General features: G+C 44.3%; 1 protein-coding gene across 1 annotated transcript in view; it reads right to left on the bottom strand.

Annotated features, from left to right (window-relative positions):
• Positions 1 to 9,449: 9,449 nt before the first annotated feature.
• The window catches only part of DYRK4 (dual specificity tyrosine phosphorylation regulated kinase 4), a 40,920-nt gene continuing 36,402 nt past the window's right edge, over positions 9,450 to 13,967 (bottom strand). The window contains exons 13-15 of the mRNA XM_067530960.1: positions 13,750 to 13,879; positions 10,510 to 10,682; positions 9,450 to 10,000 (exon numbers count right to left, since the gene is read on the bottom strand). Coding sequence (XP_067387061.1) covers positions 9,741 to 10,000; positions 10,510 to 10,682; positions 13,750 to 13,879 — 563 coding nt within the window. The 3' untranslated portion in view covers positions 9,450 to 9,740. The remainder of the gene's footprint in view (positions 10,001 to 10,509; positions 10,683 to 13,749; positions 13,880 to 13,967) is intronic.

Here is a 13,967-nt window from a genome sequence, read left to right as displayed (position 1 = left end):
GGGGGGGGGAGGAAGGAGAGCGCGAGGGGCGGGGGCAGAGCGCGGAAGGGGCGGGGGCTGTATGCAAATCAGAGTGGAGGTGGGCGGGCTTTGTGGGCAACGCCCCTCCCACCCGCGTGCCTACCAAGGAACCTGACGCCCATCCCCCACCATCCCTCTCACCCTGGGGACCATCCCCCCCACCCCACGACCCCTCACATCCCTCTCACCCTGGGGCCCATCCCCCCCACCCCACCACCCCTCTCACGCTGGGGCCCATGCCAACCTCTGTCCCAAATGTCTCCTTTGCCCCTCATTTCCCACCCACCCCTTAGGAGAAGCACTACATGTGCTCTGCTACTTCCTGGCATGAAAGGTTTCCTGTGACCTGTCTCTCCTCTGACAAATTGTTGGTGCTAGTGGCGCCCCGAGCTTGCTTTGCTCGAGATGTGCCAATGGGCAGTTGCGTAGGATTGTCCTACCACAAAATAAAACCGCCTCCATGAGAGGTGTAGAGCTTTTTGCACTAAACTTTTAGCAACAAAACATCACTGTAGACACCGTGCTTGGTTATGCTGCAGTAAATGTCGTCCAGATAAGTGTCCCACAATGCCCATGCAGATGGCTCTGATCATCACTTTGAACTCCTCTGCCCTGCAGCCATCTGTCCCCCCTCTCCCCGCTTTAAAATCCCAGGAGTTTTTGAAATTCCACTTCCTGCTTGGGCAGCATGGAGAGCTCACATCTCATCTTCCCAGATGACCATGGTGGCTCCACACACCAAACCCTATCCCGCTTGGAGCATACCAGAGCTTCTGGATCGGACTGGCATTTGGGGAGAGGCTACTGTGCAGTCCCAGCTTCCCTTCAGCCGAAGGAACTATGATACCTATGGTCAGATTTCTAGTGCTATGATGGAGAAGAGCTATGAATGGGACACACTGCAGGGTCATGCGAAAATCAAGGCACTGCTGCAGGGGTACCAAAAGGCTAGGGAGTCAAACTGTCATTCTGGTGGAAAGCCAAAGATCTGCCACTTCTATAAGGAGCTGGAAGCCATCCTCAGCAGCGATCCCACCTCCACCACCAAGAGACCCGTGGCTACTTCCACAGGACCAGGGGCAGCGGACTTAGCCCCAACAAAGATGTGGACGAGGAGGTCAAGTTGGAGGATGATGCAGAGCAGGGGACTGGGTGGTTTGCTGACATAGGGAATCATGACCTCTTTTCGACCCGGAGGGTTCAGACCAGTCCCAGCCCTAAAGCTCTGGCATGAAGGATGTAAGGGAGGGCAGCTTGGGTATGTGATTTTTTTATCTAATGCTGCTCAGTTATATGAAGTACAGCTGTCCTTTGTTGCATTATACAGCCAGTTGAAGGGATAGAAATGCACAAGTGTAGTTGTATTTGCCTATGCTTCCCATTCCCCTGTTAAGCTAGACAGTGTGACAGAAAAGGGTGTTGATACATACTGAGATTTCACGGGAATCCTCCAGAGAGATTTCTAGGAAACTTTCCTGGAGGTACTTACCAATTGTCTGCTGGAGATTCCTTGGCAGAACTACTTTGTTTCTTTCCCCGTTGTAGGAAACTTTCCCATGCCAATTGGCAATCACTTCTGCAGGGACCAAAGCAGTACCAAGGCGAGCAGCATAGGGACATGGCTTGGGGCTGCTCGCATAGAGGAGATACACCCTAGCATCCTTGCTTACTCTCAGGAGAGAGATATCGACTTCTATGGCCCCCGCCTATGGAAAATGGTGGCACAATTTGAAATTTTGTCCCCATCTACCTGCATCAATGCCCCAAACAACCACCCATAACCTTTTTCCTAGCTTGAATCCTGTCCCCCGGCACAACTCACCATGCCCTGGTTGATCATCGAGCTGCGTGCTTGCCAGGGGACAGTGAGAAAGAGGTGTATTTTACAGTAATTCATCAATTCTGTTATTGCACTCATCATAATGCTTCTATTCACTGTTTATTATGCTTCTACAGATGTGCCTTTGAGGGGAAACCCTCCACACCTGCCAAGTGCCTATAGCTGATAAGAAAACGACCACAGCGAAACAAAGAGGACATGTTCTAGGAACTCCTCCAGTCCTCTGAGGCAGGAAAAAAAAGAGAAAAAATGGTGTGAAGGCACACTGTGTCCAAAAATCAGAAATTTGTTAGGAAGGAGAGGAGGGAAAACCAGGAGCAAGTGATATCAGGTCACAAGCACATGATAAAAGCCATGGAGGAGCAGATGGAGCTGCTAAAGTCACTCATAATGCTGTAGACTGAATTCATGCATGCTTGCCCGCCCTTGCAGCCAATACAGAACTGCTTTCCATGCCCTCCTCAAACTCCACCTACACATTCCTAACAAACTCCCGGCCCATCTCAGTACCATTCACTCCACCCCTTCAAACAGTTTCCAGAACAATAACTGGACTTACACCCACTTGTCATAGCTCACACTGCCCCTCACTGTTTTCTCCACTCCAGCCCAGTTTTTTGTGTGTGTTGTGAATTTAATAAAGACATACTCTGTGAAGAATAAGCAATCTTTATTTGTCTTTTGCACACGGTGGTTGCAGCTCACATTGATACACAATTCAAGCTGGATATCAGTCATAGCATGGCACAGTGCTGTTTACAAAGACGCCTAATTGGTCCTCATTGTCAAAATAGTTCAAGTTCTCCCTGATTCGAATGGCCCCTGTTGTACCCTTCTAATAGCCCTGACATCTGGTTGTTCATATTCAGCTGCAAGGCGATCCACCGCTGCATTCCATCTAGAGGGAAACTTTTCACCCTTAGCGTCACAAATATGGAGCACACAGCTATAACCATAGGAATATTTTCCTCATTTAGGTCTAACCTGCCATAAAGGCATCGTCATCAAGCTTTTAATCTGCCAAACTCACATTCAATGGTCATTAATCACTGGCTCAGCTTCTTATTGAAGTATTCCTTGGTGCTATCCAGGTTGTCCATATAAGGCTTCATGAGCCATGGCAGTAAGGGATAGTCTGGGCCTCCCAAGATCACTATGGGCATTTCTACATCCCCCATTGGAATCTTTTGGTCTGGAAAGAAAGTCCCTGCTTGCAGCTTTCTGTACAGACTAGTGTTCCTGAAGATGTGTGAATCATATACCTTCCCTGACCAACCCACTATGATGTCAGTGAAATGCCCACGGTGATCCACAAGTGCCTGCAGTATCATAGAGAAGTACCTCTTTCTATTGATGTACTCCATCACAAGATGGTCCGGGACCAAAATTGGGATATGTGTGCCAGCTATTACCCCATCACAGTTAGGGAATCCCATCGCTGTGAAGCCATCCACAATTTCACATGTATTTCCAAGACTCACAGTCCTTCATGGCAGAATGCGATTAATGGCCTTGCACACTTGTGATAACACAGCTCCAACGGTGAACTTCCCCACTCCAAACTGATTAGCAACCGACTGGTAGCAATCTGGAGTTGCCAGCTTCCACATGGCAATTGCCACGCTATTCTCCACTGAGAAGTCAGCTCTCATTCTAGTGTCCTTGCACTGCAGGGCAGGGGCAAGCTCTACACAGAGTTCCATGAAGGTGGCTTTGCGCATTCGAAAGTTCTGCAGCTACTGTTCGCCATCCCAGACCTGCATAATGATGCAATCCCACCATTCAGTGCTTGTTTCACATGCCCAAAAGTGGCAGTGCTCCATGTGCAGATGTTCCATGAATGCAAACAGTAATCCAGGGTTGTTTGTTTGCATGGCACACAGCAGGTCAGGCACCTCGGATTCCTGTTCCGATTGGGAGCTGATGAGATACTGCATGACCAGCTGTGATGTGTTCAGAACACTGACAACAACAGTGGAGAGCAGTGCAGGAGTCATCATTTCAGATAAAGATGGCAGGCGCTCAGGAAACTGGGGCCATTGAAAAATGCCACGAAACACAGTCGGAAGCCCATGGAATGTTGGGACTAAAATCACTGGACCATGGGACGTTGAGCTCACACCCATGATGCACTGCGATCCTCTCCGCCTTCCCACAACTCCTAGCAGCACAAGGTGGCAAATTGTACAGTGGGATAGCTGTCCACAGTGCAATGCTTTCAGTGTCGACACTAGAGCATCAACTATGGACACACTTCGGTGACACAATGAGTATGGTGTGGACAGGCACAAGCGCTGTAATTACAGCACTTTTTTATCACTGCTGTAACTTGTGTCGACAAAACTTTCTAGTGTAGACGAGGCCAGAGTGTGTGTGTTGGGAGAGTATGAGAGACAGTGTGTGTGTGAGAGAGAGACAGTGTGTGTGTGTTGGGAGAATGTGAGAGACAAGGTGCTGTCTCTTTAAACACAGCACTTACTAGTCTGAAGGCTTGCTCAGTCATAGCTCTCACTTGTGACCCAGACAAAGCAGCACAGACTCCTGTCCCCCCCCACCCCAGCTCAGCAGAGACTGGATATATGGGCAGAGGGATGGGGACACCTTGACATCAGCCCCCTTCCTCTGCTCTGCGCAGCAGACAAGAGGCACCCAGGAGCAGCTTGGCCCTGGGGCAGCTCCAAGCCGGGGTGGTGGGAGGAGGAGGCAGGAGCAGCAGCGGTTACAGGCAGCCGCAGAGCACCGGGGGAGGAGGGACAGGACACCCCTGCTCTGGAGGCACCCTCCTCAGCAAGGCACCCTGGGCAATCACCCAGGCCACCCATGCATAAGGCCAGCCTGGTCAAAGCAATCAGATACATATATGTGACTCCAGAGGCCATATAGTTCTTAGCAGCATTGATTAGTTTGCTGGCTTGTTAAGTCTCTCTGGAACACATCCAAAGCTTGGATGGGTCTGTCATACTTATTTATAACTCACAATACAAAGATGATACCTACATATAAACAAGCTTACCATCTTTAGCAAATCAGAGCTTTTCCACTGATACCTTACATGGCATATTTGGTATAAGATTCACTGCAATTTTGTGATATTGGTATCGAAAATATTATAAATGGTCACCCATATTCCATACAGCGTTACAAGTGTTAAGGTGGGTAAATGGCGAAAAGCAATTGTGACAATGGGCCCTTATTTAGCAGATCTCCTCCCTGTGTGTGTTCTGTGTCATGTCTGCTGAGTTGGCCGAGTAAAATAAGATCTTGCTACTTCTTGCTCCTTTTTGTCCTGTTTGCCATGCAACTTGGAAAGAAGGAGCTGGAGTCCATTCTGCCTCATGCATTGACCACTGCCTTGTAAACAAGTGTTAACTGCAGAACACTTATTGTTGGGGATGCTTGAGCCAGGAAGACAAACCTGGCTTTACTCACATTTCCCATGTGAGTTTGGAAGGATAGCAGCTAGACAATCCATCTCTGTGCTTACAAATTCAGCAGATTTGACCTAGAGTCACTGAGAGACAGTAAACGTGCAACATCTTTATACCATTTTTAGACTCACTTTTCAAAGCAGCACTTGCCCTTTAACATTCTAAGTAGTAGATCTTAACCTGTGTGTTTCAACAAAGCTCAAAGTGAACTAACAGATGCAGCTGTTTTCTTCAAGACTCAAATCTTCGTTTGTTATTTACTACATTAAGGATGTTACTCACATTTTCCTAAACAAAATTGGTTTTGGTAGAAGATATAATATATGTCATAGTAGCATGGCAAATAAGGCACAGAATATTAACACAAAGTGCCTCTAACAAAGACCTGAAGTGTCTTTGTCATAAATAATAATGCTTAACACTTTACACGTTCAAAGCATTTAAACATTAAATAATTAATTCCCACAGCACACAAGTGACATTCTTGCATGGATCACATTACTGAAATTTTTGAATGATTGTGTCTAACAGTTTGGCATTCCTACAGCCTCCCACTGGAAAATACTGTAAAACTTCAGTGTCTCTAGGCCTGCCACATGTAGCAGTCTGGAGGATTTCATTTTGATTTCTTTGCAAGGAAAATCTGGAAACAGCTCCTCTGCTTCTCTACCAGTCTCAACTATTCGGGTGGCTTCATTTAGGTCCATTTTTGCCAAAGATTCTATTTTCTTCTGACTAAGTAATAAATACTATACTTGACACACAGGACTGTTGGTAAGAGACTGGTCTTTATTTGCTGGCATTAGAGTTAGTGTTACTAACACTTAACACCCCTGTTCCATGACAGAAATCAGTATCCACTGATTCCTATGGTAAATATTACACTCACGCTTTTCCAGACAGAGATCACAGTTTTATTCTCTGAAGGATCACAGTAAAAGGAGAAATGAGAGCACAGAAAAAATGAATGATAAGAATGCTTTGTCTCTCTTGTGCTTTGTTGTGAGAGCTTTTCATCTGCAGAGGCGCAATAACTAGGTTCAGCCTTTCTTCCAGATAAGGACAGATGGCATCTGGCACTAGTGAACTTTACTCCTAAAAAAGCAAAGGTACCTTTTCCTAATTCGGGGCTAAGTATGATGTGTAGGCAGCAGACCCTGCCCCTTCTAGCTGGTGGAGTAAGATACCAGGTTCTAGATACAGACACCTTCTCAGTGTTACATATTGCTCAGACTGAATAATATTTTGGGGCAAGCAGTTGATGTATTGTTAAACAGAGAATCTGAAGAACTGCAGTAAATGATACACCCCTCAAAATTCAAATGTGAAACCAGTTTTAACACTAGATGGCGTCAGAGTATTAAATGAAGAACTAAGCAGGTGCAAAGGCATAAATAAATGCTTCTTTGTTTTTTTATTTGTATTTAGAATTTAGTGCTTTAAGGATATTACATGAGCAACATGACAATAGATCTAGCAATTTTAAGTAAATTATACATAATCATTTAATTTAAGATCAAGTAGGAGAGAGAATAGGGTGTGGGAGTCGAGATTCCTAGGTTCTATTCTTGGGTCTGGCATTGACTTGCTGTATGACTTTGGGTAATAATACTTACGCAACCTAATAGGGGTTGTTGTGCAGCTTAATTTATATCTGCAAAATGCCTTTATTTCTTGAGTACAAGGTGCTACAAAAGGGCACAGAACCATTATTATTTACAGACAACCGTTTCCATAATGCAGTTTTAAAGAAAGAAGAAATATAAAAAAGGCAAGATAATGTCAAATTAATCCTATAAGGATAAAATAAGGTCTGTACATTGGGCTTCACAAACTGTGGCTCACTCAGCTATTCTTTTTGCTTGCAACACTTTGTCACATTGCCTGTTCTTAGGCAGAATGAGCAGAGCACTGATCAGAGGAATGCTCTGTATTTTGGAGACTCCTTATACTGCATGAAGAACAGGAGGGCTACATGTACGGGACAGGCCAAGTCAACTGTTTTCCATTCTGCAGGAGAACTCGAGGGCAGGGGAGGCACCTGAAGGGAAGAGCTGTCTGTTGGCCTGCTTCCCTAGGCATTGCTGTTTGTCAGAAGCTGGGAATGGGCAATGGGATGAATCTGATAATTAACTAAAGGAGATATTGTCAGGAGACAATGAAGGGGGTGACCATGTTTGAGATGGAGGTGGAGGTTGATGAATTAACATGAAAAATGTGGTAACAAGGAAAGAAAAATGAGAAACAAATATGGAGCCATGCAACTATGCTCAAGTACCATCAACATATGCTCTGTCTTTGATGAGTGAGAGGATGTTTAGACTGAATTCCAGTGTCGGATGACTTTATACGCCACATTGCCCTTGGCATTGAGGATACTCCTGAGATATTCAACAGCAGGTTTATTGAGAAATTGGGGGATACTAGATTGCATTTCAGAGAATATAATAAAGCTACTGGAAGATGTTCTCTGCAAAATAGATCATCTAGAGAATGCAGTTGCAGCAATTGACACAAGGGGCCAAACTGTGTCCTTAGTTTCATTCTGGGAACACCAGTGCAATCAAGAAAGGCTGCAGTTCCAATTTGACCCAAACTGGGCAGACAAATACACAAGTGCATAATTCTGAGAGGAGGGCAGATATTTTAGATGAGAGTGAGCTAAGCGACCAAGTCACCAAGCACAACAGCTAGGAAGAATGAATAATAAGCAAATCCCAATAGCCTGATTTCCCCCTCTGAGATTCAACTACAAATTCGGAAGGTGGCGATAGATGGTCTGTTTTTCAATGTTCTTTGATTGCAGAGATGTCTCAGGTAGTAGTGTTGTGAGAACTATCACCAGCAACCAGCATTTCAGATGGATAATCACAGGCTTCCCATAGTTTCCAGTGTCAACAGGAACCTGATGGTATGCAGATAGTATTCAAACAGTTCCAGCTGCTGAACTCTGTGCTCTATCTCTGACATCCAATTTATCCTCTTGCCTTCATGTTTTTGCTGGCGTAAGCAGTTCCTTGTACCCTTGCACTTAGCACAAACATTTTATAAGACACATGATATAGTCATACTGTATCTTCCAGGACATTTTACCTGCCCAACACCTCTGTGAGGTCACTGATATATGTATTCTGTAGGACAGCTCACCTGGTATGGGACCTCCATGAAATCACTGATACAGTCACCCTGTATCTATAGCTTGCCTGGCTTGGTCCTTTATGAGGTCAGTGATGTGATCATTCCTATGTCCTGCAGGAATTTTTCCCTGCCTGTAGAGCCTATGGGAGGTCACTGATAGTGTGACTCCAGTAACCCACCCAATTGTTCTTCTGCTCTGAGACCACTGTGAGGACATGCCCTGTCTCCTGCAGGACAGCTCTTTTATTATTGTTATTTGAATTCTATTAGTACCTACAGGGCCCAGTCAGGGCTAATATCCCAATTGTGTTGGGTGCAGTACAGACATGTCAAAAGATAGGTTAATGATGATTGTAGCTGGTGGTCATATAAATCTGGTTTTGTAATGAATTAAGTCCACCTCCCTTTGAGGGCTCACTCATCTGAACACTGACTCTTTCTTTCATCCACACACTGCTTAATTTGTAATGAAAGAGATGCCAGGGCTCAAGCAAACGTTTTACGTTCATAACTGACCTGGCTAGTCCAGGGATGCCAGGACTATAAACTGCTGAGCCTAAAGGTGCTGGGACTCAGCTCTGGCAAGCCCTGGAACAAACTAAGCCCTGCATCTACTCTTCTGGCTTGATATAAAAATGGAATGGGGTCCCTGCAGAAGTGTACCCCAGAACTTGTCAGTCTTTTCTTCTGCTGCCCTTTAAAAACACCTGGTCTGCAGTCTGCATGTCACTATAGAATTTATTCTGCTTTTGGGTTCTTAATTCTGTTCAGAGATGCTGCCAGTGACTCATATCTGACTCTCCCCTCTCAGAGAGGGAGACACCATGGTTGGATTTCTACTCTCATTTACACTGGTGTAAATCCACTCATCTCTGTAGAGTTATTTTTGGTTTATATTGGTGTAAATGAGGTGAGATTCAGTCCCTATGAGCTCTGTGGCTCGACTAGGCTTTTAACTCCCAAGAAGCAGGAGATCTGGAATGCAAGTGTCCAGTATAATATCAAGAATAAGTCTCTATCCACCTCTAGAGTCTCCTTTTTATTAAAAATATTGCTGTGAGTTGGTAAGAATCTCCGCTCACAACAAGAATGTTAGGAATGTGCAGGAATGTTTTTCCACACACATTCTGCCTTTGTTACCTGAACTAATCTAGGTTAAAATGAGCACTGAAAGTGTCTACAAACGTGCACAGCCCATGTGTGGAGAGTTATAATTTAAAAGGATGTTCTTGAATATTGTACAGTTAAATGGTTACCAATAAAACATACCAGGCAGGTATGGAAACCGGACCAGTAGCTGCTTGTGCAGAATGTTACTTAATTGGTGGTAAGAACATTGAATTCTTGTGAAGTGCTGTTTCACTGCTGTGTTCTGCTTTGTCTCTTTTCATAGCTTTTTCCACAGGCTTTTCCAACTCTTTCTCTGGAATAACCTGTTTGGTTGTGTTCTGCACTTTATTTTCCATTGTGTCTGAGGAAGGTGTGTTGAGAGTTAGTCTTTCATTTGCAGCAGTAGGATTTTCAGTCAGTTCACAGTTTACTTTGACAATCATATCTTGACAAGTGTTTTCTTCTGTAAAAAACAAAATAAAATGAAAGCGTGAAACTGCAGTGTGACAGCAGCCCACGTTAAATCTTCAAAGGGCCAGTCAATCATTTCCTCAGCATTTCAGAGGATCAGAACCACCAACCCAAATGCCTTTTTTCTGTCATAAGAACTAAAGTGCATTGTGGTTGGATTGTAGATGCTGTCTCTGATTATTTTCCAATCAAGATAACTGTATTAAGGATCTTTCTGCAGGAACCTATGGGACGTCAATTGTTATTTACCCTGCTGGCTGTAGATAAACCACATGACCCTCAGGGTAACTCTCTGTTTCTACAACGAGTGAATGTGGCCAATGGAGAATGCTATAGATTAGGCCAATGCTTGTATGGAAGGTTCCACCCTTTTACATTTACTTCATCCTCTCTTTTTAACAAAAGCCATTTGCTTGAACTTGAAGGCCTCTAGAAATCATAACTGCCAATGTGTGCCAGAGATGAATATATAAAGAACTTAAAACATTCAGACTACTGCACCTCGTTGTCCAGGCAGTGAGTGTTTATGTACATTCTCCTTCTTCTTCTCTGGTGTGAAGAAGGAGCTTTCACTTGCACTCTGAGGATTTTGTCTTGGTTTATGTGTTCTTGGTTCCTGGATCCATGCATGCTGCATTGCTTCATCTGGAGTCATGCGGAGGGCAGGTTCCCACCTTAAAATACACATACGATAAATAATAACGGAACAGTATTTTTTTTTATATAACACTGTAAGGGAAAATACATTAAACTTAGGTTAGGCCAGAAAATACTTTCGTTGTCTTCAGGAAAATTGAGCCAGGAGGACATTTTTCAAATTCACAAAAAGAAAAAAAAGCCTAGTTGACTTTATCCGTAGTCCCCCATTCGCTAAAACCCTCTTTCTGCTTTTTCAAATTTGCCTGAGTTACTGATCAAATTCTGTGCTGTATCAAACAGACAAACTCTTACCACAGATACTCACATGCAGATCACAGTATTACCAGCAGACCCCTTATATGCATTCCTGAGTGATTTTGTCCTGCTAAGTCTGACAAAGTCAGACCTGAAGTTCTGGAGGGTTGATGAAGGCAAGTATATCAGTATATAGAATTGTTTAAATCCTTTTTGCTACGAATTGAAAGAGGTTACCTCAGATTAATTATAGACACCTGAGTCTAATTAAGGACGGCCTGTGACCTTTAAAAGCCTCTTCCAGTGAGAGGGAAAAGGGAGGAAGGATGAGAGGCTTCTCCTAGGTAAATAGCTGCTTTTCCCTATAAAGGAAAATCTTGTGTTTATTTCTGGCCAGGGAGAGAGCCTTTTTTCCCCACATAGGTGAGCCCACAGCGGGTTACAGAGGGTGGCTGCTGATTGGTAGCCCACATAAGAAGAGGCAGTACTCCATCTGGAGATAGAAAATGTTTTTTTTTTTGTTTTGATTTTTTTGTTTAAAGAAGCCCTCGGCCCAACCCTGTAAATAAACCAAAATGAAATATTAAATCTCTGGAGTGGAACCAATTTACCCCAGGCCTCCTTAAATCCAGAGGGAAACATGCTGAGACCTGATGCAATGACAGAGGTGTGTTGTCACATAAAGTAATAGGATAATATTTATGTCTTGTCAAGTGTTTGAAATTTAGCTTCCCTCAGGGCTGAGTGAGACTTGTGAGGGAAAACAACTGGCAGATGAATGAATTGGTTCATATGGAACTCTAAAACAATTTGGGGCAGGAATTTGGGATGAGGTCTAAGAGTAACCCTCTCCTTACCCTGTATAAGGGTATTCGCCATGAGTGCCTGCATTTCCCCTACCATTCAGGCTGAGGTAAATGGATATTGCCTCAGCTTCCTCAGGACTCTTGGGAACATGAAGATCAGTGAGAAAGTATGCATCAGTCTCAGGGCCCAGGGAATGAGAAAGGCATCTGACAGGGGCGGGAGAAGGAATGAGCAGAAGATGAGTCTGTATTATACCTCCCTGGAGAAGATGAAAAGGAATACCCCTCCTCCAGTTGGGAGGGAGGTTCCCCGATTTCGGCTGTGTTGGGGTGCTCCTGCATCCTTTGTACATGGGCAGGGGAAGTAGACGGCACAGATGTCTCAACAGCTGTATGCAGTACTGTGATCTTGGCGTCCAAAGGACTAGTTAACACTCCTGACGTTGTACAAGCCAACAAGAAGGATTCTGGTACTGGGCCCAGAGAGAGGTCACTCAGTGCCAAATAGGCTATAGGAGCCAAAAAGGGACAGGACTGAGGGGCTGGGTGCCAGTGTGCTGGGTACAGAGATTGTCGAGGAGCCACTGACAGAGAAAAGACGGTCAATGGATTTAGCCTGTTCTACAGGCACTCTATTCATAGCTGTACTAAGGTGGCAGAGGTATCCGTTGTAGGCTGTTGGCTGCTATTCTGCTGCAGAGCTAGAGACAATTCTAACACATATCGACTTGTGTCTCCGTTCTGAGGGTCCCAGAGAGGAGAATTATGCTCCTTCCTCCCTCTTCTTGACAAAGTCAGCATGTGGACTAAGCCTTAGCTACAACCTTCTCTTTATCTGAGGAGGATTCATGGAGAGCTCCAGATGAAATAGCTTTAGGCCTGCATCCCCAGCACTCTGAATTCACTTGGAAAAAGAGCAGCAGGTGGAGCACTGGTCAAGGACATGCCTTTGCCGAAGCAAATAAAAACGCACTTACTGGGCCCACCATTGAGTGGCACAGAATAATCACAGGAGGGCCATGTCTTAAACCCCCGAGATTTAGCTTCCACCAAAACAGTTCAAATCCTGGTACGAGGGGGACAGACTCTGAACCTACTTTCTACGAAAATGAGTAAAAAGTTTCTTTAAAAGCCAAAGGGCAAAGTAAAAGTTAACTAACTACCTGACACTATGTTAACTAGCCACTAACACTAACAGCAGCAGCGTGTCAGAGATGCAGGAGGGCCCTGTAGGGGTTCCGACTCACTCCCATTGATGGTAAGAACTGAAGGATGGTTGGGTTGAAACTATTCCATCCTTTATGACATGTAGTGTGCAGGCTTGTCCCCAACAGACACTGCTGGCCAAAAGAATCCTATTTTGCAGACATAAAGCTCATACACGACAAAAGCAGGATCCATGTGGACAAATACCCAGGAAGAACCAAGTCTTTTACAACACGGCACATTCTCTGCTGGCACTTTCCAAGGTACACCACAGATGCTGTAGTCAAGAACCACAAATCAATGCCCTCATGTGACTCCCATTGACGTGAATGGAAAGATTCCCATCTGCTGCAATGGGACTTAGATTATTACGATAGCTGTTGAATACAAAATTGAGCATTGATCTAGGGAGGTATACAGTGTGATTCCACTCTGCCACCACCCATGTTACCTACATGAAACTTTACCTTAAATCAGATTGAGGTGGTTAATTACTGGGGCTTTTATAAGTGAGGAAGGATGCTTTGATGGTTTAGTCACTGGATTCGGAAGCAGGAGATCTGGGTTTTATTTCCTGGGTCACCTTGGACAAATCACTTAAACCTCAGTATGTCAGTTTTCCCTTATGTAAACTGTGAATAATACTTTCTTGTTGCAAAACTAAGTTAACTAATCTTCGTGAGGCACTCAAATGCCACAAGGATGGGCCTATAAAATAAACATGGGTGAAAAAATTGATACAAAAAATCTTTAAAGGCATAAAAGAAATAAAGTAGGGACTTAGAATCAATGTTAAACAAGTCTGCAGAAAATAAAGAAGTAAAAAGTAACTCACATTAAGCATCCTCTCAGAAAATCCAGGAAAGCAGCATCGTGGATTTTTAACACCGTACTTAGATCCTTGGAGTCTGGGTATCTTTTTTTCCCCCTGCTGTTTGTTATAGTTCTAGGAAAACCTTTGGAATCTTTAAAAATAAAATATGTTTTTTAAAGTCATGTGAACATTTTGCACAGTAATGGTTTAGCTATAGTCATGATATTGCCCTTCAGGAG

The sequence above is a fragment of the Emydura macquarii genome, unplaced genomic scaffold (genome assembly GCF_026122565.2).
Source record: "Emydura macquarii macquarii isolate MOO-44397 ecotype Brisbane River unplaced genomic scaffold, CSIRO-AGI_Emac_v2 contig_3122, whole genome shotgun sequence".
NCBI lineage: Eukaryota > Metazoa > Chordata > Testudines > Chelidae > Emydura > Emydura macquarii.
Note: the sequence above shows the minus strand (reverse complement) of the source record. Positions and strands in the feature narration are given on the sequence as shown.